This window comes from Podarcis raffonei, chromosome 8 (genome assembly GCF_027172205.1).
Source record: "Podarcis raffonei isolate rPodRaf1 chromosome 8, rPodRaf1.pri, whole genome shotgun sequence".
Classification (NCBI taxonomy): domain Eukaryota; kingdom Metazoa; phylum Chordata; class Lepidosauria; order Squamata; family Lacertidae; genus Podarcis; species Podarcis raffonei.
In genome coordinates, this window is record NC_070609.1 from 19,329,348 (window position 1) to 19,354,897 (window position 25,550).

At 46.4% G+C, this 25,550-nt stretch overlaps 2 protein-coding genes and 1 non-coding gene across 3 annotated transcripts in view; 2 read left to right on the forward strand and 1 right to left on the reverse strand.

The window, feature by feature from the left end:
* LOC128419251 (IgGFc-binding protein-like) overlaps positions 1 to 7,962 on the reverse strand; it is a 29,559-nt gene extending 21,597 nt beyond the window's left edge. Inside the window, exons 1-5 of the mRNA XM_053399696.1 lie at positions 6,957 to 7,962; positions 5,690 to 6,044; positions 5,365 to 5,614; positions 3,117 to 3,684; positions 612 to 1,189 (exon numbers count right to left, since the gene is read on the reverse strand). Coding sequence (XP_053255671.1) covers positions 612 to 1,189; positions 3,117 to 3,684; positions 5,365 to 5,614; positions 5,690 to 6,044; positions 6,957 to 7,962 — 2,757 coding nt within the window. The remainder of the gene's footprint in view (positions 1 to 611; positions 1,190 to 3,116; positions 3,685 to 5,364; positions 5,615 to 5,689; positions 6,045 to 6,956) is intronic.
* TRNAI-GAU (transfer RNA isoleucine (anticodon GAU)) lies at positions 3,733 to 3,811 on the forward strand. The gene has a single exon. It is a non-coding gene; the product is annotated as a tRNA-Ile (tRNA).
* A 7,879-nt stretch (positions 7,963 to 15,841) lies between the features above and the next one.
* LOC128419262 (IgGFc-binding protein-like) overlaps positions 15,842 to 25,550 on the forward strand; it is a 55,599-nt gene continuing 45,890 nt past the window's right edge. The window contains exon 1 of the mRNA XM_053399711.1: positions 15,842 to 15,893. Within this exon, the coding sequence (XP_053255686.1) occupies positions 15,842 to 15,893 (52 nt within the window). The remainder of the gene's footprint in view (positions 15,894 to 25,550) is intronic.

A 25,550-nucleotide genomic window follows, 5' to 3' on the forward strand; every position in this document is an offset into this window, starting at 1 on the left:
CATAAGCGTACAATCACACAGAAGCCCAGATTTCATTATTCATTCCTCTTCAAGAAAGGAGGGTAAGAATCATGCAAACAGAATGCTGTTCGCATGGTGGAAGAGAGGGGCTCACGCTGCTCTTTCCTATGATACTCAATTGGGGATACTGAGGCAGGAGATAAATTGGGTTTGGTTTTCATTTTTATGGAAATCTACGTAATTTGTGCTTCCAGAAACCATAAACAAAACAAAACACCTTTCTGAATTTTGCAATGCAGTTTTCAAACCAAATATGTACAAAAATACGTACAAGTGTCCTTTAATGCATACTTTTAAAGCTTCCTATTAGTGAAAACAACATACAAAATGCATCCTGGTAGGGAAAATTGATTGCAACAAAATGTATATTAAACAAATCTGCATACAAAACTTTGCATGTTAAGAGAACTTCGCAATAATGTGCACAGCTGAACTTAGGACTGGAAAAATTAGAAACTGAGAGAAACAGAAATTGGCAGATGTTTTCATGACTCATTGAATAAATGAACAAAGACAATGCCTTAATGGAAAAAGGGGGTGGGGATAAGTAAACATTTAAAGATTGTCCTCCCCTTTTAGCATGGACTCACCTGCACTTGACCGTCCTTGTTCTGTAGTAATGTGAGTGTCATGCCGTAGACCCTGACCGAGACCATCTTGGTGACAGACGCCTTTCCATCCGCCCAGGCCTCATTTTCCACATTGACAATAAAGGGCTTCAAACCTCGGCTGTTTCCGCTGGCACTAGCCAAGGTATAGGTGCAGGTGCCTTGGAAGTCAAAGGCCAGTCCATCAAAGGAGAGATAGTGAGGGTCACCTGAAGCAGAACAGGTGGCGCTGCCAACAGGGTGGCATTTCCGAATGCCATCTGACAACCGGCATTCCTGATTGGGGCCACAGGAGAATACAGCGCAGCTCACACTCCCCGCAGTTTGGCACGTGCAACGTTCCTGACACAAGGGGTAAAACGTATCTCCTGCCTGGTAGTATTGGCCTTGGTGGAGACAACCGCACTGGAATTCTGGGATGCATCGATCACCACTCAGCACGAAGCCCTTGTTGCACACGCAGTCTTCCTGGCACTTAGTGGGACATGGGGCTGCAACACAGGTCTTGGCGCAGCCGCTAGCGCAGAGCTCGTAGTGGCTATTTGGAGCACAAGAAAGACCTACCAAATCAAAGCAAGGTGGTAAAAAACTGGCAGGAAGAACATGGCTGAGAAAGCAAAGTTCTAAGTTGACCTGCTAAAAGAGGTTATGGGCCGAGGGACTACTGTATCTCAAAAAGGCTCCCAGGGTTCCGTTCTATTCTCAAAGTGGCTAATCAGATGACAATGGGAAGTCCACAAGTAGGACAGAAGCACAAGAGCAGTGTCCTACTTGTAATTCCCCTGCAGGGGCGCCAACTTCAATAAAATATCAGGGGAGGGCAGGTAAGGCCAACCCCACATAACTGATCACAGGTTGTGGTGCATGCACACCATTTGAATGGCAATTACTTGGGGGGGTGTTCCTCTTCAAATATTTTACTGGGGGCCCTGGAGGGACTTTGGACTTAGAAGAGGCACCGTGTTCTACCCAACATGGGGAGGGGGTCATCATTTGCTCATGATGTCAAAAGTGTGGCACACACGTGTGATCTCACAGGCACTGGGAAGAGGCTGTGAGGCCTGATTAGGCCTGCCACCACTGTGCGGAGGCCCAGGAAGGCCTGACCCCTCAAGATGGGGGGGGCGGTGGCTCAGCCCAGTCCCCACATATTTTGTGCGGGGAGGAGATGTTCTCAACCCTATAGAGTTGGCGTCTATGGCTCCTAGGAGTTGGCGCTTGTGTTTCCAGCATTGTATGGACAGTTTGAAGGCAGATTCCAGGCTGTGAACTAGTCTTTGACCTATTACTCTCATCTGGGTCCATGCCCCACAAAACACAGTTACATTTCCCCCCTTTTTGATGATAGTATGTGCAATTCTTCATAGTGAGTGCCTCTACCGATTTACCAAAGTCCCCTGCTCCTTTGCAGCTGATCACTGAAGAAGTGAATGTTTGGCCAGGGGGTCAGGTGGGGCAATCAGGAGCCCCTGGGGCACAGGCAAGGCAGAATTGCTTGCTGGGCTTGCCAATACTGCATAAGCAACGCTGTCCTGTCCTGTCCAGGCCATGCCACTGGCCACTACTGGGGTCATTGCTACATCCCACCCATCTGCTTCAAGGCAGATCATCAGCAGGGAGATTTTTGGACATAAGGTTTTACCCAAAATGGCACAGAAACAAAGTTAGTACAGTGGTACCTCGCACTGGCCCATAGGGCGCACCTCGTTGTTTTTTTTGGGGGGGGAATAATAAAAAAATTATTCCCCCCCAGCTTCCCCGACCCCAGCCCTCAGAACAGGCTGCTATCCGCAAGCCTTGTGAGCCCGGTGGGAACTCCCGCCGGGCTCGCAAGGCTTGCGGACATCTGCGCGAAGCATGGGGCGCGCTCCGGAACGCACCCCGTGCTTCGGGCTGCAGGCTGCTGCCTGCAAGCCTTGCGAGCCCGGCAGGCACTCGCTCTCCGGAACGCACCCCGTGCTTCGGGCTGCAGGCTGCTGCCTGCAAGCCTTGCGAGCCCGGCAGGCACTCGCTCTCCAGCAAGCCTTGCGAGCCCGACGCCTCTCGCTCTCCAGGCTTCAGCGAAAGCCTGCATTCGCCCCAAAGGACACACACACATTTCCCCTTCATTTTTGGAGGGGGAAAAGTGTGTCCTATAGGGCGAAAAATACGGTACTTAATTCGTCCCGGAGGTCCGTTCTTAACCTGAAACTGCTCTTAACCTGAAGCACCACTTTAACTAATGGGGCCTCCCGCTGCCGCCATGCCACTGGAGCCCAATTTCTGTTCTCACCCTGAAGCAAAGTTCTTAACCTGAAGCACTATTTCTGGGTTAGCGGAGTGTGTAACCTGAAGCATATGTAACCTGAAGCGTATGTAACCTGAGGTACCACTGTATATATATTTCAGAAGCAAAAGCAGTGTTGGTAACTTTGTGTGCCATTTCAGATAAATTACCATGTTCTCTGAAGATCTGAGGAATATTAAAAAACAGCTCTGGGCACTTACTGCAGAAGGTGTCCGATCTCCAAGGATAGAGGGTCACCCCAGCTGCCTGGCACGCTGAAGCATAGCTGGCAATGACCTGGCAGATCACAGCTTGTTGGCCATCAAAGAAGCAATAATTGTATACACAATCTTGGAAGTATCCTTCTGGATCCACTTTGCTGTGACATTCTCTGAAGGGGCCGCTCTTGGCTAGGATGAGCCCACACTCTTTGTTGAGGCTCCGTTGACGTTTCTCGATGGTCAGCCGTGCAGGGCACTCTCCCTTGCCCCCCTCACTGCAGCCTGGCACCTCCCGCACTTTCCAGCTCTGACCAAAGGCCGATGGGCTTGGAGCCACTGTGCCATCTTTCATGGTCAGATCATCCTGCTTGTTGCCATTGAAGTTCCCACAGAGACCACACAGGGCGCCATCGTAGCTGCTGGGCACAGTCACAGTGGCGCGGCTTTGCCAGTCATAGGTGACGGTCATCTTGAAGTCTGTCTGGACCACTGCCTCTTGCCCTCTCTTGTATATGGAGATTCTGCCGTTGCCGATGCTGAAGGGCAGGTTGGTCAGCAATCCATTCACCTAGAGCGCATTTTAAAAGGGGAACATTTCAGAAGTGCCTTTGTAATAGCCTTGCCAGTTAGCTCAGTTGGTTAGAGCGTGGTATTGATAATGCCAAGGTCACGGGTTTGATCCCCGTATGGGTGCATATTCCTACACTGCAGGGAGTTGGGCTAGATCAGTGTTTCTCAACCTGTGGGTCCCCAGATGTTGTTGGACTACAACTTCCATCATTCCTAGCCAGCATGACCAGTGGTCAGGGATGATGGGAGTTGTAGTCCAACAACATCTGGGGACCCACAGGTTGAGAACTGCTGGGCTAGATGATCCATGGAGTCCCTTCCAACTCTATGATTCTGTGATACTTAATATATCTGTGGCAGCTTTGCTTAGCCTTATGTATTCTGATCCTTGGGAGATCAATACTATCTGGAATGCATAAGGCTAACCAAGGCTGCTCCAGAGTACAGAGGTCAACAGCAAAACTTATCATTTGGGGTAGGAAATTCAGCTCTTGTAGTCCAATGCCTCTGCAATGCAGGATTTTTTTGTCCAACGTAATACTTCATTAAAAAAAAATACTGCTGGAAAATAGATTTTATATAATCACAAAATGGTCTCTTTACAAAAGCAATGAAAAATGGACACAGCTCACTTCATCTTTCTTCTGGGCACTAGCCATGGAGAGGAAAGGAACCATGCCAAGAACAGTCGTAGCTTGGAAGTCAAATAGAATCCGTTCCGGAAATCCGTTCGACTTTCAAAACGTTCAAAAACCAAATCGTGGCTTTTGATTGGCTGCAGGAAGCCAAAAGAACATTCAGCTTCCAAAAGAACATTTGCAAACCGGGTTCACAGTGTTTGGGAACCAAAACGTCTGAGCTCCAAGGCGTTCAGCATCCAAGGTACGACTTTACCTTAATTATCATAATAATCCCCTCCCCTGTTCTTAGTAGTTTCCAACTGTGATGTTCCAGATGAGGAGCGGGGAACCTTTTTTCAGGCTGAGAGCCACATTCTCTTCTGGGTGACTTTCTGGGGGCCACATGCCACAGGTGGGAGGGGCCAAAAGCAGAAGTGGGCAGAGCAATGAATGCTAATTTTACCTTTGTACAGTAGGCTAGTTTCACACGTGCTCATATATCCCTCTTTATCTTTCTTCCAGAAAAACATTATTAGGACTCAACGGACACTTTCAAATCAGGAAAAGCACTCAAGGAGGTTACAGTGCAAGCTCAGGGAAGGATGTACCCTGGAGAGAAGTATGGCAGGGCAGGGGGTGCACTGTTGGGAGAGTCCTGAGGGCCAGGAAGACTTGGAGGGCTGCATTTGGTTCCCCACCTCAACGACTGGGCATTTGAAACATGCCACAGTGTGTGTGCGGAGTAGACCACACAGATGAAAACACTGAAGAGACGCAAAAATATCTTTGCATGGTTTAATAAGAAAACTCCTCTAACATACATCTTACATAGTGTCTATAATCATCACCCATCCATCCACCAGGGCAGAGTAAGCTACATCCTGCACATTATATATCATTCACAATTGCTGACACGGCTAATTACAGTGACTTATCAGCACCTGCTACACAGCTGTAAAAACTAGGTCAGGATATGCACCCTGGCTTTTAAAGTGGCACACATCCTGTGATACAATAACGAACCCTAACATTTAAACAAACTATTCAACAAAACTCACCACGACTTTTGCAGGGTTGTCTCTGCTGATCACAATGGATGCCCCATCAACCTTCACTTCTACAAGCCGGGTAAAGGATACAGACTGGCTGCCTCGATGGTCATTTTGGACGAGCACCTGGAAGTCAACCAGGCCCCTCCGCTTCTCACACAGCGCAGCAAACTGATACACGCAGGTGCCTATGAAGTCGAACTTCTGGCCATCAAAGCTAAGGTAGTGGGGGCCACCGAAAGCAGAGCAGGTGGCATTCCTGGTAGGGGGAATGGTGGTGGTAGGGGAACTGGGGGTTGTGGGGGTTGTGGGGGCAGGATTGCTGGGGGGAGGCTGTATGAAAGGGTAACAGTCCTGGACTCCATTCTGCACCTCACACCGCTCCCAGCTTCTGCAGCTTGTTGCCCAACACCTCACATCTCTGGTTTTTGCATCACAGACGCAGCGCTTTGTGCATGTCTTGTCTGCCCAGAACTCCTCACCCGGGGAGAAGGCGTCCCCCTCGAACACACACCCACAGACCGTAGTGGGAATGCATTCCCCTTCATCCAGCACAAAGCCCTTATTGCATTGGCAGCCCCCCACACAAGGCAACGAGGAACAGTCCTTGGGCCCAACTGTGTCACTGCAGGTGGCCGGGCATGGAGACCCACAGGCTTCATAATGGCTGTTCTCAGGACAGGATTTTGCTGTCAAAAGAGAGAAGATCCCAGTTAACAGTGCAAGATCAAACTATTAAAAGATAGTCCTCGACAGTGCTCTGAATTCTTTTAGCCTAACACGGGTGGCGCTGTGGGTTAAACCACAGAGCCTAGGGCTTGCCGATCAGAAGGCTGGTGGTTCGAATCCCCGTGACGGGGTGAGCTCCCGTTGCTCGGTCCCTGCTCCTGCCAACCTAGCAGTTCGAAAGCACGTCAAAGTGCAAGTAGATAAATAGGTACCGCTCCGGCGGGAAGGTAAACGGCGTTTCCGTGCACTGCTCTGGTTTGCCAGAAGTGGCTTAGTCATGCTGGCCATATGACCCGGAAGCTGTACACCAGCTCCCTCGGCCAGTAAAGCGAGATGAGTGCCGCAACCCCAGAGTCAGCCATGACTGGACCTAATGGTCAGGGGTCCCTTTACCTTTACCTTTTACCTCCCAAACATAGCCTCATATGCATCTTCCTGAGCTGCTTGGGGGAAGTCTTCTATGCAGATGTGCTAATATACCCTCCCTTTGCCTTCCTTGCCCATGTAACTCAATTCCTCTTCTGCTGCAACATGGAAATAGCCATAAAGATCAATAAGAGCAACTTTTCCTGCTGCTGCTACTCCTACAACCACCTATATCAGCAATGAGGAACCTGTGCCTTGCGAGATGTTGCTGGACTACAATTCCCATCATCCCTCACTATGGGTCATGTTGACTGGAGATCATGGGAGTTGAACAGCATCCAGAGAGCCACCGGGTCTCTATTCCTGATTTCTACAGTAAATTTGCCTATAGTCATGTTCCTTTCTCTATGGGAAAAAAAAAGAGCACATTCTGTTCTCAAGTACAGAGAAGATAATCAAACTACTCATTCATAGCACAAATTATATGTGCAACTTAGGATACTTACCACAAGAGCAAAGGGCCACAGAGCCATAGCCATCGGCAGATGCACCTCCAAGGATGAAGAGCCCAAAAGGAGTGCTGGGATGCTCTACAGAGAGGGCACTGGCTTCTTTGCCCAAGCTAAGTTGACTGAAAGAATACTCTGTTCCGGGGATGCGTGTCCACTTGGCATTTGTAATGGCTCGCTTCTCTAATGTGATCCCATTTGAATCTAAGGTTTTTGCTACAATGACAGCAAAATTATCAAACGCCTTAATCCCATCAATGTGATATGATGTGCAATAGCTTTTTAAAGCAGGAACATTGATGAGGAAAGGGTCGTAGTTCTTGCTGTTACCAGCAAAGAAGAAAAGGACCTGGATTCCTGCATTGGCAGAGAAGAAATAGGACTGAGATGGCTGCATTTGGAACTGGATGACTTCCCCAGCCACCGCGCGGCGGGAGCTTGGAGTGGCCCCAGACTGGTACTGGATCAAAGTGTTATCTTGGGAAGCGACGACATACACAATGTCAGTCTGAGTTTGGAAGGGCACTGGGGGAACTATGAAGGTGGTGCCCCAGCTGGAAACAGGCAAGAGCTGCTCAGCAACATGGTCGCAAGATGAGAACTGCTTGGCACAGCTGTGCCCACTCAAAACAGCCACGGGCGCAATGGATTCAACCTTGCTGCCAGACAAATCAGCTGAGCTTTGCAGCTGGATGGCTTGGAAGGCTTTGAGGTCAGCAACAAGCCTGCTCCCTGCAGCATAAACCTTCCCTTGGAATGTCACAGCCCCTTTCAGGTGAATAGTGACTTGAGTGGGGAATTCATAGGCTACAACTGCAAATTCCTTGAAAGTGTTTGCGTCATTCCCCGCTGGGGTTACCACATAATATGATGTGCCCAACTGATGAGTTGGGTACACAATTGTGGTAGCACTTGTGGAGATCCTGTAATTGTGGGAAACAACTGAGATCTCTTTGTCGGCTTGAATCCACACAGCTGCGTCAAAGATGTCAGTCCCCTTCATCTCCAAAGAGGTTGGGACCTCAACTGACACTGTCTGCTTATTGACAGAAACCTTTTTATTGAATGTAGACTTGTTTGCTGTGACCGTGACGGTTGTTGCAGGATGATATCCAGTGATAAGCAACTCAAACTTAGGATTGGGTTGACTTTCCAAGAGGTTCTGAAGGAAGGCTGTGACAAATTCCTCCCCACAGGAACTTGCTCCACAATACCCTGAAAGGCATAATTAACAAAGTGCAATTAACTTGCAGCTTGCGCAGGGATTACGTTCTGGAGATAGTGCATAAAGCTGAAATTCTGTATAGTCAAAACAATCCTCAGAACCAACTCTTCATGAGAAATCTTACCTTTCCAGAACAGTGCACCGACTGAGCCTTGCCCCCCATGTAAAGCAGATAGTTTCTGAGCTCTTCAAGTTGTTTATTGGGCTCTCGGAGGTTCTCGCAAGATCTTGGATAGCCCCACAAGATCTTCCAGTAGCCTCCCAGAGCCCGGTAAACAATGTGGAAAACTTAAAAGCTCTTTCTGCACTGGGAAAACCCAACACAGAAAGGTCTTTTAAGCTCTCCACCTTGTGTGCTTTTAATTTGTGAGGTTTTAGATGGTTGCCAAACCTGTAAAGCTGCACAAAGTTCAATACAGCTCAATACGGTGCCATAATCCCATGGTGTTGTAGCATTTGAAATATTGTGCACTCCTCTGACTATATTCTTGTAGGACAGGACAATTGTGATAATGGAATCAAAATTATTAATTAAAGGAAACCTTTAATAATGCTACTTGGTTATATCAAGGACATGGCATTTCAAGAAGCTAAATAAATGGGTATTAATCTTTTAATAGCAGCTCACATGCATGACCTAAACATGGGGGGGAAATGATGATGATGATGATGATTTATTTATACCCCGCCCATCTGGCTGGGTTTCCCCAGCCACTCTGGGCAGCTCCGAACAGAGCATTTTATGCAGCTCTCTACACAAACCACTGCAAGCAAAGTGACTTCTAAGCATCTGAATTAGAAACCTGGATGATTAAATTTTGGGATTTAATAAAGATGGCAAAATTTCAAGATATAATCAGGGCCAGGAAAGGGAGGCAAAGAGATAATTGCTTTATTGAAAAACTGAGGGTTTTAAAAAAATGTCATATGGGAATGAAAGTATAATAATAATAATAATAATAATAATAATAATAATAATAATAATAATTTATTTATAATAAATTATAATTTATTATTTATACACCACCCATCTGGCGGGGTTTCCCCAGCCACTCTGGGTGGATTCCAACAAATGATTAAAAATACATTAAAACATCAGTCTGGAAGATGATGGAAGTATGGAAGATGAATTGAACCCTGAAATGTTCATCACTCTGCTACAAACACCAAGCCTTAACAGATGAATAATTGCTGCCTCTTTTATCTGTTAAAGCTTGGTGTTCATAGCAGAGTGTTAAGTGACCTGAGAAAAGACACACTGCAGAACTACACTTTGTAAATACTTGGCTGCAGGGATGAAGAACTGGTGAACTCCAGATTCTAATGGACTACCACTATCATCCCTGAATATTGGCTGTGCTCTCTGGGGCTGATCATTATTACTGTTCCCACCCTCTGGACCTCTCATGGAGGAGGTGGCCCATGAAGAAGGGCCTCAGATGATGATCACAGGGTCTGGGAGCTGAGCATCATCAGGCCAAAGTCTCCCCACCACTGCAGGGGAAGGGCAGGTTTTCCCCCACCAAAAAAAAAGGATATTGGGCTCTGTACCAGATATCCATCGCCGTGCACTGTACACTTTTGTCAAGGGGAATTTGCCAGGCTCTGAGCAAGTTACTGTTCTGCCAATATCTCTAACTGCCCCGAAGAGGTCACACCCACACCATGCCTCTGTAGTACCCTTATACAGTGGTACCTCTAGTTACAAACTTAATTCGTTCCGGAGGTCCCTTCTTAACCTGAAACTCTTCTTAACTAGAGATGTGCTTTTGCTAATGGGGCCTCTTGCTGCCGCTGTGCCGCCGGCACACAATTTCCGTTCTCATCCTGGGGCAAAGTTTTCAACTCAAGGCAACTCTTCCAGGTTAGCAGAGTTTGTAACCTGAAGTGTTTGTAACCTAAGGCCTTTGTAACTTGAGGTACCACTGTACTACTGTTAGTTATGGCTCCCCCCAAAGAATCCTGGGAACTGTCATTTATATATTCTAAGAGTGCTGGGACTTGTACCTCTGTGAGGCGTAAGGTATGCAGTTCAATTGTTCTTTGGGAGAGAGTTGTGACCAGGTACAAAACTGGAAGGAGTTTCTGTCTAGATGGGTCAACCTGCAAGTTCATAGTTAATTCCAAACTCACCACATAGGAATGCCAACCAGGTCCAAAGCAGTAGCTGTTTCCTTGCCATGGCTACAAGACAGCAAAATAAAGTAGTTCAGATATTATTATTCAGGGTACAATTCAGTCCCCACCAACCCACCCTGGCTCTGACCATCTGGTTCAAGCATCTCCTTTTACCTAACACTGGTAAACTCCACTCCCCAAAGCTCTTGGCAGTAAAGAAATATGTACGGTATTTGTTTATGTCAGTCTGCATTTCTTGGTACAGAAAGTATTGATCTGATGTGTAGAGATCTTTCCTATTCTAATTCATTCAAAAGGGTTCTGGGAGCTTCTATGTGTGAAAGAAACTGGTGCTGACACGTAAGTTTCTATTCTGCCTAGAAACAAGCAGACACTTCATGATGTTTGGGTTATTGCTTCAGAGAAGCTGAGTACAGCTGGCTTAAACTAGTTCTGTTATCTCTTTCTGTCAAGGTCATGCTGGTTATAATAATAAGACCAGAAGGAGCCTGGGTTTCACTTTCTATCTCTCTTTCCTTCTGGTGTGGTGTTCTGTACATAGTATGGTTCATGTTATGGTTTTAGTCTTACTATAAGTTATTGTAAATTTAAGTTAAGTCTGTTGCAACTGGATTTCTTATTGATGGTGCCATTCCTGAATGTATTGGATCTGTGACCATTACGCTCATTTGCTTTCAGCAGCAGTAAAGCTCTGCTGGATGAAATATTAATCGCCTCTGGTCTATTTTGGGAGGAATCCTGCAATGTGTATTACGGTAAGTTTTTACCCTGCTAACTATACGTTGGAATCTCCCCTATTCAATATGAGTAGAATTTCATGACAGTTTATTGTAATAATCGGCAATTTCCTGTCAGGGACTGGCAAGATGCTGACATGTGTGCATCGGGATAAGCGGGACTGAAGTCTGACTGGGGGGGGGTCAGTGATTTGTGGGGAACTGTACCAATCAGGAGGCAAGAGTTGGAGGCAGAGGAAGCTTCAGAGCTGGAGGGTGAAGCACTGTATTGATCAGAGGAAGAGGAGGAGGAAGCAGGGCAGGCAAATGAAGGACCAGGTACTTCCCCACCCAATCCTGAACCACTTGAACCAGAACCAGGAGGCTTGTCTACTGCTCCAAGGAGAAGTCTCTCTATCAAATATGTATCTACGTGGGGCTTTGAAGGTGACCCAGAAACTGCAAATAATCCAGAATGCGACAGCTAGACTGGTGACTGGGAGTGGCCACCAAGACCACATAACATTGGTCCTGAAAGACTTACATTGGCTCCCAGTAAGTTTCTGAGTACAAGTCAAAGTGTTGGTGCTGACCTTTAAAACCCTAAATGGCCTCAGCCCAGTATACCTGAAGGAGCGTCTCCACCCCTATCTTTCAGCCCGGACACTGAGGTCCAGCTCTAAGGGCCTTCTGGCGGTTCCCTCACTGTGAGAAGTGAGGATACAGGGAACCAGGCAGAGGACCTTCTCGGTAGTGGCACCCGCCCTATGGAACACGCTCCCATAAGATGTCATGGAAATAAACAACTCTCTGACTTTTTGAAGGCAGTCCTATTTAGGGAAGTTTTTAATGTTTGATGTTGTTGCTTTTTTATTATTGTTAGTGGTGTTCTGTTGGGAGCCGCCCAAACTAATAAATTGTTGTTGTTGTTAAAATATAAAATAATATTTACTTCACTTATTTATCACGATGGTGTAAAACAATACATGCAGGTACGACAAAACATAAGATACCATAAAAGAATACAAAATCATAAAAAGAAAAAAGAAAATGCAATGAATAGAGCCTAAAAGTGTCTTCTTAAAGGTAAAGGTAAAGGTACCCCTGCCCGTACGGGCCAGTCTTGACAGACTCTGGGGTTGTGCGCCCATCTCACTCAAGAGACTCCGCAGCACACGGAACGCCGTTTACCTTCCCGCTGGTAAGCGGTCCCTATTTATCTACTTGCACCCGGGGGTGCTTTCGAACTGCTAGGTTGGCAGGCGCTGGGACCGAGCAACGGGAGCGCAGCCCGCCGCGGGGATTCGAACCGCCGACCTTTCGATCGGCAAGCCCTAGGCGCTGAGGCTTTTACCCACAGCGCCACCCGCGTCCCCCTGTCTTCTTATATATATATAAAATAAATGTTCATAAATATACAAGTCAAACACATACATAAGTATATAAACCACGTGTCTGAAATAGTACAGGAGAACAATCCTGAAGCCATTTTGACTCTCCCAAATTGACCTCAAATATTTCTCTGCAAGGAGAAAGGAAATGGGAAAAGCTTTCCAATTGTCTTTGGACTGTAGGGGCTTACACCTCCCTGTAAATATAGTCTGGCAAGTATCTGTTAAGCTGAGCAACACTATCAATATCAATATCTGAAGAAGTGTGCATGCACACGAAAGCTCATGCCAATAACAAGCTTAGTTGGTCTCTGAGGTGCTACTGGAAGGAATGTTTTTATCAATATGCGTAAGAGATTCAGGAACTAAGTATTTACCATCTCAAAGGAATGGCCTGGCTACCCAGAAAAGGCAATCAGATAAGGCATTATCAGGTATCCTGGCACACAGGAGAGAAGCAACACACTCAGATTTCTGCTGGGGACCACCTCTTTCTGTGATGTATGTGTGATATTTTGGGGGGTGGTCTTGAGCTACGGGGTAGGCAATTTCAAAAGTCTATGTAAGAGCTTGCACACCAATGTTCTGGGTTCCTCCCCTCCCTCCCTGCATGGGGTGAGTGGGGGACCCTGCTGCAACAGTTCGTGCTTATAAAGATCATGCTTACTAGCTGCTTTGCTGCTCAATATTCTCTGGTTGGCCTCTGTTATTTTTTCCTACCAACAGAAAACTTACATAAGGACTCTGTAGGGCTCTTGGATACCCTATAAGGGAAAAAGGAGCAGTTTATTCTTATAACAGTGTCTTCAAGAGACAGCAGTGGATTTAGGGAAGCGCAACCAGTTTGGTTGCACTGTCCACGGAGCCTCGGGGCGCCACTACTATGAGGTAGAATGGAAGGCGAGAGGCAGGGTATTTAAATACAAATGTATGTGAAAGTACAAAGGAACTGACGTGAATGGGCAAATGCAGAACAGACAGGGACCTTTAATATTCCTGCTGTGCCATTCACACACTTATAGCTGTTTTCCTCTATCCCCTCAACCCCAACCTTCATGCCGTTATTGGCAGCAGGCTACTTCACTCTGCTGCATGGCATACCCTCCAACACGCCGCAAAGGGGAAAAAGTTTGCCCTTCTTTCAGGTCCACACTCCCACAGGAGCCAGGTGACTCGCGCCAGAGTGCGTGCCACCCCAAAAAATGCACCTTTTGGGGGCCATGCTCTTGCAGGAGCCAAAATGGGACATCCCAGGATCCAATCAGAAGTCAAGATGGCTTCTTTAATTCTGGGGTGTCCCAGTCAAATCGGGACAGTTAGCAGTTTGGCCATGGTAGGGAGAGCCCTGATGTGAATCGCTGCAAGGTTGCTCAGTATTCCCAAGCTCAATTCTTCTTCTTTTTCTCTAGTTTCATATCTGTAGCTCTCTGGGCCTGGCCACCCTCCAGAATGCATAGGTTTACATGACGTGGCACACTGCCAAAGACGCAACTGGAGATGGAAATCTGTGCTTGTGGCGGTGGTGGAGGAAAGGAAGAGTGAGTTTTATTAGGCTAGTGAAATGTAGTAATGTTTTCCCAGGACTGAGCAATTAACTAGTTTGCATGCTTCGTTAGCTCTGAAATAAATGGCCCTGCAACAACGGCCTGATAACAAGGAAACTGTTGGACTTCAGTGGAGAAGCACACAGGCAGAGAATGCTTTTTCTGCAGTGTGGGCTGGCACCAAAGAGGGTTGCAGTGTGCCATGTGCAGTGGTACAAAAGGGAGATGTAGTCCATAACATTATTGGTTACAACAAGGCATGGGGCTAGTATTGGTGACGAGAGGGCCTGACTGATATCCGATGCTGTTCCCACAGCCCATTTGCTAGGGCCCCACCAGGGAGCTGCATATTATCTTCCCATATACATGAAAATGTAAGGTGTCGTCATGCAGCACAGTTTGTGTGGCTGCCAGTAGGTGACCACACCCCTTGCAGCACGAGGAGAGGCAGGCAGGCCAAGGAAAGCTGTTTAATGCCAGAGGAGAGGCTCTTCACGCAGCAATTATTATTATTATTATTATTATTATTATTATTATTATTATTAATGCATTTTATATATTTATACAGTGGTACCTCAGGTTAAGAACTTAATTTGTTCTGGAGGTCCGTTCTTAACCTGAAACTGTTCTTAAACTGAGGTACCACTTTAGCTAATGGGGCCTCCTGCCGCCACCGTGCAATTTCTGTTCTCATCCTGAAGCAAAGTTCTTAACCCAAGGTACTATTTCTGGGTTAGCGGAGCCTGTAACTTGAAGCGTATGTAACCCGAGGTACCACTGGATCTCACCTTTCTCCCAAGTTAGGATTCAAAGCAACGTACAATATTTAAAGAAACACCCAATATAAAATACAAAATAATAAGCCCTGGATATGAGCCCCATCCACCACTGATATGTAGCTCTTGGAAAGTTGCCTGTGAGTGAATATGACACTCATGCTGGAGAAGGTTCCACATTTCTGAACTTTGGGATTGCGTTTTGAAATATTGTTTTGGTATGTTGAATTAGTATCCCCGTTGAATTGCTCAGGAAGTAGTGTGGCAGAAGTCTTTAAAAATAATGAAGCAAAGAAGCAAGCATTATATAGTTGCAGTGAAAGAACTCTACAATGTTGTTGCTGTTGTTGTTGTTATTTTAAAAATGAATTTAAAATTACCTTCTGGTCACCATCATTATGGTTAATAGTGGTGACCAGAAAAGGTCCCTTAGCTCAGGTACGACCTTGGTTGGCTTCATTTAGCAGAGGTGGTTGACAAAAAGAACCCAAAGCAATATCTTACCTTCAGCCCTTCAGTAGACCTGTTGCGGCACGGCGAAGGAGAGAAAAGGAGGGTTCTGCCCGCCCACCCCTCTATCTCTTCACCATTCGTTCCCTTTTTATAGGGACGAGGTGTCTTAAGTAAGCCCAGTTCCACCAAACTGTAGAGGAAGCAGCCGTAGGGACACTACAAAGGTCAAATAATGGTAGGATAGAGAATATGAAACCAATGTTGCAGATATAATTCAGTTGTGAAATTTGGCTGATCCTGCCCTCCACCCAAAATCTTATCTCTCTCTTCTTTCTGCACACACACCCAGTTCTAATTTGTGTGGCTTGGTTCAGTTCTTTGCTTCAGTTTATATATATATATTTTAAAAAATATTGTTTACCATTTGTGAGCTGTGTTGCAAGGATCTGAAAAGGCAGGATATTGGGAAAGAGATGGTGGGGACCTTGATCTTTCAGCGACTTTTGATACAGTTGACCATTGTATCCTATGGGTGCATCCCAAGGGTTTGGGGGTTGTGGGAACTGTGCTTCAGTGATTCCATTCCTACCTCCAGGGCCATTTCAAGGAACTAGCTATGGAGCTAGAGATTTGCTGCCATGTCCTGCACAGTTCCAAGTTCTGGATTCAACACCGTCACTGAAGGCTCAGGTGAGCTCAGTGGCTAAGGGTGCCTTTTTCAGCTCTGGCAGATTCGCCAGTTGTGACACTATTTGGACAGAGGTGACTAGGTAATTGTACTTCCTGCTCTGGTAACTTCTAGGCTTTCTATTTTTTTTTATTTTTTTTTTGAAATGCACTCTACGTGGGGCTGCCCTTGAAGATGACTCAAAAAACCTTCAATTGGTGCAAAATGCAGCAATCAGATTATTGGCCCATCTCACATAAGCCCTGTTTGAAAACAGCTGAGCTGGTTGGCAGTTCATTTCCAGGCCCAAGACAAGGTGTTCACATTCGTGTTTAGGGCAGAGCCCAAATACCTAAAAGGCCACTTCCTTCCCTACAGGTGGAGCACACAGGTGCTAAGTTCAGCAGATGGGGCCCTCTGGGTTGTCCCACTGCCCTCAGAAGCTTGGGGTATGGTGACCCAGGAGAGGGCCTTCTCTGGGGCAGCTGCTAAGTTGTGGAATTCCCTTCCCTCAGAAGTGCATCAGGCACCTTCATTATACAGCTCCTGGCAAATGCTCAAGACATACCTCCTTACCCAAACTTTTGATAGTTGAGTCCGCAATACCTCAAGGACCGCCTCTTTCCATATGAGCCTACCTGCAGGAGCGTAGGAAGGGGGCAGGGGTGGTCCTCCCCGGTTGTCATCCCAGAGAAGGGTGACAAAATCCACCCTGGGCAGATCGCCACATGCCGCGTACCCCTCTAGGTGGATCGCCGCGTGCCAGTCACCCCCTGGTTGAATCGTCTCGCCCCTGAGTGCCGCTCTGGATGCCTGAGCAGCTAGCTCCGCCACTGCCTACCCAGACACTGAGATCATCTTCTGAGGCCTTCTTTGTATGCCTCCTCCTCGAGAGGTCCGGAGGGTGGCAACATGAGAACAGGCCTTCTCTACAGTGGCTCCCCATCTGTAGAATGCTCTCCCCAGGGAAGTTCAAATGGCGCCTTCATTATACACCTTTAGGTGCCAGGTAAAATTGTTCATTTTTAACCAGGCCTTTGGTTTATCTGATTTACATCCTATGCCCTTTAAAAAAAATGGGGGGGGAGGCTATTGAGTTGTTGTTTTTGTTTTTATTATGTATTTTGTGATTTTATATCTTGATTTTATTCTGTGAACTGCCCTGAGACCCCCAGGTATAGGGGAGTATATAAATTCAATAAATAGTAATAACAATATTTTTAGAACCCGCCTTATTTCTGTAATTTAAAGTTGTTTAAAACTGTTTTTAATGTTGTGCTTTAATTGTTGTAAGCCGCCCTGGGAGTTTTTAACCCATGGGTGAAGTCAGAGCTGTAACAGGTAAGTGAGCCATTTTGTGTTATGCCATGAACCACAGAGCAGCCATATTGTGACTGCCACCAAGAGCACTAAGGACAGATTCCAGTCAGACAAAAAAACTCATGAAGAGCACACCCTCCGACATGGGAAGGTGTGAATCAATGCTGGGGATGGGTGTGGCCTGGGGAGAGCCCCCATGCCAGATAGAGAGGCCTGCAGAGTGACACCCCCCTAATGCTTGAAGATCCCAGCTCTGGTTTAGAGAAACTGTGAAAGTACAAGAGGTAACGAAATATTCTGCATGCCCCTTGTGGCCATTACAGTTCCCCATTGTCTGTGGCATTATCCCATGTGAAGGTATTTAAAGCTCTGCCCTTAAGTTCCAGTAGTATAACCATTGATTTTCCATGGAATGCCAAGCCTTGGGGCAGAGCATTTTGGCATCGCCATAAGGCAGATCAAGAAAGTGCTTAAGAGATGTCAGTCATTTAGGCTGACCCATTTCTTGGACCTTGCTCACCTGAGCCCTGTGATTGCAGAGCTTCTTGTCAAATCTCAGGGGCTTGACCAGATTTCCCTGCAGATCCCCAAAGCCTTAAAAATTACTTGTCCAAGTCTTGGGGGCAGGGATGTGGAGGCAGGTTGAAAATGATTGGGCGATATGGGGTGGTGTGGGGGGAGATACCCGGCCTCTTTCTGAGCATTCTGCAGTGATACTTGCAATTGGCTAATCAGATTCCAAATTGAGTCAAAAGGTAGCTTGCCCATCAAGTGTCAACTCCAGTGCATTGTGTTCTTTTCAGAGCAGTTACTCATTTCACAACCTAACTATTGCAATACTATATGAGGAAGGCCCATGGCTGAATGCAGATGGTCTCAGGGTCAATCTTCAGCAACTCCAGGTGAGATTGGGAGCATCCACTGACTGAAACTGTGGAGAACTTTTGCTAGTCAGTGCAGACAATAGCTAGCTAGAGCTAGATGGCTCAACAGTTTTATTTGGTATAAGGCACCTTCCTATGTCCTCATGCCCCAGGGGCCTGTTGCAGTTTTAGGGACTGTACATTTCTTTGGAATGAGATGTCGAAACTTGAGACATTGTGGTCCACTTTGCAGAAATTGTGGTATTCATTGGAAAGGCCTGCTGAAATGCATTATTAGACCAGAGACCCACAGCCAAGAGTTGGGTGTTTTCTTCAAATCAATAAGTGAAATTCAGATTATTTTCCCTCTCCCTCCCCAGTACGTGTCCCTATTTATGAAAGTCTCTACCTGTGGGTCCAGGTACAGGGGAGCCAGGCGCAGTGGGGTGAAGGCAGGGGCGTAGGAAGGGGTTTGGGTGGGTGGGTGTGGTCTGCCCCGGGTGTCATCCCTGAGGGGGTGACAAAATGCCACACCCCAGGGGGCGGCACTTACTGCGGGGCCCGGCCTGCAGCGCCCCAAGCCACGCGTCTCTCTCTCTTTTTTTAAAATGAATGATTTTATGTTACAAAAAGCATTACAGCCATACTACCACAAAATATAATTGAGAAATAAAAATTACATACAATATTTTGTTTGTTATTTGTTATTTACTGTCTTATTTCCTCCCAAACATTCCATTCAAAACACACACCCGCACAAACACACACACACACACACACAAAATAGTGATAATAAAGGAGAGACACGGTGGCTCGGGGCCCTGCTCTGCCCAAAATGGCAGCGTGGGGCTTGCGTCCACCAGGCAGACTCTGTGGGCAGCTTGCCACGGCGCCCCCCTGGGCAGATCACCCTGCCCCCGCTGCTCTGGGTGAAGCTACGCCCCTGGGTGAAGGCATGATAAAGATGCCATAGCCACAGGGCAACTAAACAGGATTTCAACAGGTCGCAACTTTGTTGATTATAGATGTTAGCAGGCTTTGGCATAGGCATTGGGTGTGTATCCTGAATCAACCAGCCCCTCTGGAATCCAGTGACAACTGAGGCCTGGGCTTTTATAACCAGAGAGTGGATCTTGTTTCCTTCTGGTCTTCTTCCAAAACCCTGCCCTCTGGCTCACCTGCAATGTGCTACAACCATGAACAAGCACCAGCAGCCAGCATGGCCAGTAGAGGAGTCTGTGGTGAAGTCAAGAGGCCACCCTGACTCACTGTGGCCGTGTCGGACTGCAACACCACTCCCTTAGGCAACTTGGGCTAAGCTGTAATTTCTGCTCCTGTTTTTAATTAAGTGAGAGAGCTGTAGCTGTTTGCCAGTCTGGCCTGTTCCGCTGCCAGAGCCTTCATCTGCATCACAGACCCTCCAAGTGTCCCTATTTTCCAGGGTAGTTCCTGATTTAGAGAAGCCGTCCTAGTTTCTGATTTGATCCCGGAATGTCCCAATTTTCCTTAGGATGTCCCTATTTTCATTGGAGAGATGCTGGAAATTATGGAGTTTTCCGACCCCCGAGCCAACTGAAGGCAATCCTGCATAGGGAAGGGGGGTTTTCTGTTTGTTTCTTAAAGTTTAATGTTTTATTATGCTTTTATATATGTTGGAAGCTACCCAGAGTGTCTGGGGCAACCCAGTCGGATGCGTGGGGTATAAACAGTAAAATTATCATTGTGGAATGGGACGTCCCTGTTTTCATCACAGAAATGTTGGAGGGTATGGCATTGGCCTCTGCCCACTGAGGAGATGATGGATGCCCAGTCCGATTCTAAGCCAGCATGGCCACCTCCATGCCTGGGGCATGGAAATGCCAGTGTCATCATGAACTCAACCCCAACCCCCATGTGGGTTTTTATTTGCTTGCTCAATCCAAAGCTGCCTCCCTGCTAAAGCCCCATTTGCCCCACTCATTTATAACAGGAATGCAGGGGGCATGTCAGCTGGTGGATCAGTGCCTCCACTCGCATAGCCATGTCCTGCACCTGCTGCACCAGTGCTCCTTGCTTTGTCTGTGCATCCCATGGATATGAGGGATATTACTGGCTAGCAGGGGGTTAGACTAGATGACCCTTGGTGTCCCTTCCAACTCTACAGCTCTACAATTCTGTAAAGTTTTTAGCAGAAAACCAGATCCGGATCCGAGTCCTTTGTCCATTAAGAGCCAGGAAAATTGAAATGAACTAATAGGGATTTTGGCAGTCTAATAGGATTTCCAATACCAGGGTTAACCCTAGGTCATTGCGCTTAAAATAACATTTCCATTTTAATGAGAAACTACTTATTTCAGCACAGAGCCTCTGCAATTGTTGTTTCTTTCTTTTCTCTTTTAAATGTTTGATACCATTTGAGGAAATAGCCAAAGCAGATGAGGCAGGTTTAAAAAGAATTCATCCAGGATGTGGTAATGATTTCAGAAAACTGCTGTTTTATTAAGAAACTACAATTTATCTGGAAGAGATTAAAGACCAGCAGCCAGGGATTTGGGCGGTTCCTTTAAATTCATACAAACCTCATGTGGGGTGGGAGTGGGGCTGAAGAATAGATGCCAGTGATTTCTGCTTTCCCCCCACCTCTGCCCAGCCAGGTGATACCAGAAAGGGATGGAGCTCAGAGTTTGAGAATGGGAAGCAGGTCCAACTCATCTCAGCCACATTTCTAGTTGTGTTGAACGAGGATCGCCCACGTTGCTGCCCCTGAAGGCCAAAGCTGTGGTTTAGCCTTCCATCAAGCTGGTACCCTCAAGATGTTGCAGAATTACAAGCCCTTTACAAGCTTGTAGTTGGAAGCAGTAAGAAAAAAGCTCAACAACTTTTGTGTCCAGAATGTCACTTTTTGAACTCGTTTCACCCTTGGCCATTGGCCAGGCTTTGCTAGGGCTGATGGCTGAAGGAATTGAGCTCTTGAAATTTTAGAATTCGTTGGCTTTCGAAATCACCTTGTGCAAAATCGGCTTGCTAAATCATTCAGTTTGCCAAATACCTTACAACCAAACCCCAACTAGTTTATTGTGAAATTACTGCAATGGACCTCAACCTTTATTTGTCCCCAAAACTCCTTTCATGATTGAAAGTGCAACTTACGGTAAGTTTGACTAATGTTAATCATTCATTCTTGGCTGCCAACTCCATAGGTGGTATTTCTCTGCGCCCAGTGTCTTGCGTTGTCATTGTTCTCAGAAAAACAAAGTTCTCACCTTACACTTCCCCCGGGATTCACACCTTCCTGCAATCTTTCTCCTCCTCCTCTAAAGACTGATTGCTCCACTCAACTTGAAAGGACCACACATTCTTGGTGTCTTTTGATAGCTAAAATGTTCTGGGATGTTCTTTTGTTTGCTATTGTTATTGTTATTTTTTAATAAAAAAGAATTGGGATGTGTGTGTTGTGTTGTTCACATTGTCCTACCTATTGTCTTCCTTAGTTATTTTGTTTTGCCTTCCCATTTGTATAATACTTTCGTGTCTCATTTTACTCACCAACCATGTCCTCACTGACCCCTGCTCACCTTACCAGTCCCTGCCTGCTGTCCCTAAAATTTTATCCTGAGGCCACAGACTACCTCGCATCATTTTTGTTGTCATTTAGTCATTTAGTCATGTCCAACTCTTCATAACCCCATGGACCAGAGCACGCCAGGCACTCCTGTCTTCCACTGCCTCCCACAGTTTGGTCAAACTCATGTTAGTAGCTTCGAGAACACTGTCCAACCATCTCGTCCTCTGTCGTCCCCTATGCAATTTTTTTCTTTACAGCATTGGACTTTCCTTTCACTTCCAGGAACATCTGCAACGGAGCGACCTTTGGCTTTGGCCCAGCCGCTTCATCAGCTCTGAATCTACTTGTACTTGTCCTCTGCTCTTCCTCAGTAGCATGTTGGATGCCTTCCAACCTGAGGGGTTCATCTTCCAGCGTCATAACTTTTATATGCCTGTTGTTTTTGTTTTTTAAAGATTTTTATTAAGGTTTTCAAAATATTACAAAAAGAAAAAGAAAAAATACAAAGTAAAAACAGTTAAAAACAATTCAATCTTTCCATGTCTTATCTTTCATTTGCCTGTTCCCCGGACCTCCTCGCACCTCCCTTTTTTGTATCCAGTTCAGTTAGTTGGTTCAGCAAATCCTTTCCCTCTTTGTTTTTATCCTAATCTTTAGTCTTAATATATTATAACTTTAAATTATCACCTGTTAACAATCCATTTTTGCACATCTTTTTACCATTACTGCTGAAAACCACTTAACTTCAATCCAACATCATTCTACCATTCATTAATTTTGCAGTATATATGCCTGTTGTTTTTGTCCATGGAGTTTTCTTGGCAGGGATGCTGAAGTGGCTGGCCAGTTCCTGCTCCAGGTGAATCACGTTTAGTCAAAACTCTCCACTATGACCTGTCCGTCTTGGGTGGCCCTGCACGGCATAGCTCATAGCTTCTCTATTCAAGCCCCTTCGCCATGACAAGGCAGTGATCCATGAAGAGGTCACATCATTTACTATAATTCAAAAGAGTGATCCATTGCCAAAAACATTAGGTTTTGCTACAATCTCCCCTGCCTTGTCCTGCAATGTTCTGTTATGGGTTTGCAAGGGGTAAAAAGATCCCATAAAATTCCTGGGTGCCAGGTTCTCCCCATAATTTCTGAAAGTAGTAAATGCGGGGTTTGATCGATGGATTTCACAAGGGCTAAAAAATAAGTCGCGCCAGCTTCCTCAGGAGATTGGCTGAGAGAGATGCCATTAAAAAAAAAAAAAAAACAGGTGATGGCAGAGCCATAACCCTGAGAAAAGGTGTCACACAAGAAGGGAAGATGTGGTTGGATTACAGTTCCCATCATCCCTGTTCATTGTCATGCTGGCTGGGGAAGAATTGGAGTCCAATGATATAGCCACTTCCAAGCTAGGGAGGAGGAGGGGTTGCGGGCTTCACACCCTCCCCACGTGCACAGGGGCTGACTCACAGCCCCCGCGAGACTGGGGAATCCTCGGTTGTGTCATATCACGGGCCAGCCCACCCTATTTAGGGCCAGCACGGCCGAGGATTTCCCTCTTGCCGCGCTACAGCTGGTTAGGTTTTCCCACCCCTCCCACCCGTTAGGTTGGCTCTCTGACATTGCTGTGGACTTTGGTTGGTCACCGTCAAGGGGCCTGGTAGGAATTTTTTCCACTTGGCAAATTGGCAAATTGGCACCAGCCATTTGGTTTTTCGCCTACCTCATAGCAAATCATCACAACTTCCTCGGCATTAGCGGTTAGGCATTGATAGGGGTATTGTTATGCAGATGAAGGGGGGAGGAAGCGCCATCACCTTCCCCCAAATTGAAGGGTAGTCCGATAAAGGACCCCGGGGGAGCTCCTAGTTGATGTGCATCAGCAGGACTCCCCCTACTGGCGGTTAACCCTTGCCAGTCTTCAAGCAATCAGGCTGAAGCCGGTTAGTCGATAGTACCAATGCCTAAGCCAATACCGCTCAATTCCTGTAATCAATAAAGTTGTGGCCTATTCTGCCCATTAACCTAAAATACTGGTGTCTTGTGTCTTTATTTCCAAGGGGGGAGGTGGGAACTCACCATGCAACTAGAAAGCTCCAGGTTTCCATCCCTGGTTTGAACAAATAGACCCATGGTCTTCAGGCCCTTGGCATATTTGGCAGGCAGAGTTCTTCTAACTGTAGCCACTGCTGATCAACGCCATGCAGCCATCATTTTAATTTTTTTGCAGTGTCTGAGCACATGCAAAGAGCCTTTCTGTCATCACCATGTTACTTTAGCCATGCGTCCTATGCTACTGGCATCAGAAGACATGAGTTCTGGGTGAGGTGGGCTGGACCTTAGCAAGGGAACTGCTGGCAATTCTCATTCTTTATTCCACTTTTTATCAAGCAAATACATTCTGCAGCTGCGTTGTGCTGCAGGTGTTCTTGACTCCCCGAGAGAGCAGTTAATCAGCGGAGTTCCTGGGAAATAATAGGGCAGAGAGCAAATGATTTTTGGCCTTTGCTTACCATCTCATCTGGATGAGAGAACTTGTCATACTTGGAGCCTTTTTGCTGACAGGCAACTTTTAATAACTATTTCCAGAGAAAGGGGAATTAGAACTCTGGAGGTTTCCTTTAAAAAACGAAGTGGAAACTATAACTGGCCTCCAGTTCCTCTTGTTGCTGGCCAAAATGCAGAGAGCATTTGACAGCTGTCAAGTTCCAAGGCCTTGGTAGTCAATAGAACATGAGACCCTTAATCTCAGATTGTGAGTTCGAGTCCCATGTTGGACAAAAGATTCCTCCATTGCAGGGGGCTAGACTAGATGACGCTTGTGGTCCCTTCCAACTCTACAATTCTATCATTCTATGACTCTAAGGCCATGGAAGCACATGGAAGCAGCAGCCCATTCCCCCACTTTTAAACATAAGAATCCCCTACCATAATCTGTCTTTGAAAGTTCCCAAAGTGAGACATGGGAGGCTGGTGCTTGCAAAAGACAAAGCACAGTCATATGTATGGAGTTTTGTGGGGGTTTCAAGCCCACAAAAAGCAAAAAAAATTAATCGTACCTATTTAGACAGGTTATTGTGCCTAAACCCAGCAGCAAAACGGAGTCTAATCATCATGCCAAAGGTGTGGTGTATAAATTAATTAAATAAGCAAGCAAGCACTGAATCAGAGCAAATGGGTGGGGCCCCTGCTTGTGAATAATTTGAAGTATGAAGCCAGAGTTTAGAGCTGAGTTGCAGTGCTTTGGGCCAGATGTAATGGAGCAAGCTGGGAGAAGACAGAGAGAAAGAGCAATATTTGATGTATGTTTGAATCCAAGGAGACCCATTGGGGTGTTATTGCTGTGAGCCCCTCCATCATAGGCTCAGGCTGTATATATGCATAAATAAACCATCTATCCTAAAGACACCACAGTCTCCATTGTGCCTCATTTCCAAAGGAAACATGAACCATGGGCAAGCGCCTAGAAACCCTGAAATCTCTCACCATTCAGGGATTGGGGTGACATGCAGCAGTAGGTACGAGAGGGCTCTCCTGATAGCCTGTGAGGAGGAGGAGGAGCCTTTTGTGAGGGTGTCTAAAATGGCTGCTGACATTAACTGCAGTGAGAGGTTCTGAGCCTCCACAGGTTTACATACAGAATAAACAGGCTGGGGTTTCTCCTTTGCTGGAAACCTCTGGAACCTGACTGCAGCAGTATATGGAGGGGAATGGCAGCTCTCTCTTCTTGTTCTCATGAGAAAGCAGATCCCTCTTCTCATTCCCTCATGAGGCAAAGCTGGCGTTCGAAAAAAGACTTCACTGAAGCCCAGCCGTTCAGGAAAAAGCAACACAGAATGGATGTACAGCTCTGTGTGCCTCCTTCGCTTTTTCTTCTTCCTCATTAGGAGGAACAGAGCTGGAGTGTGTCAACGGCCTGGTCTTTAAAAGAAGAACAAAACAGAGAAGGATGGTAACTTCTA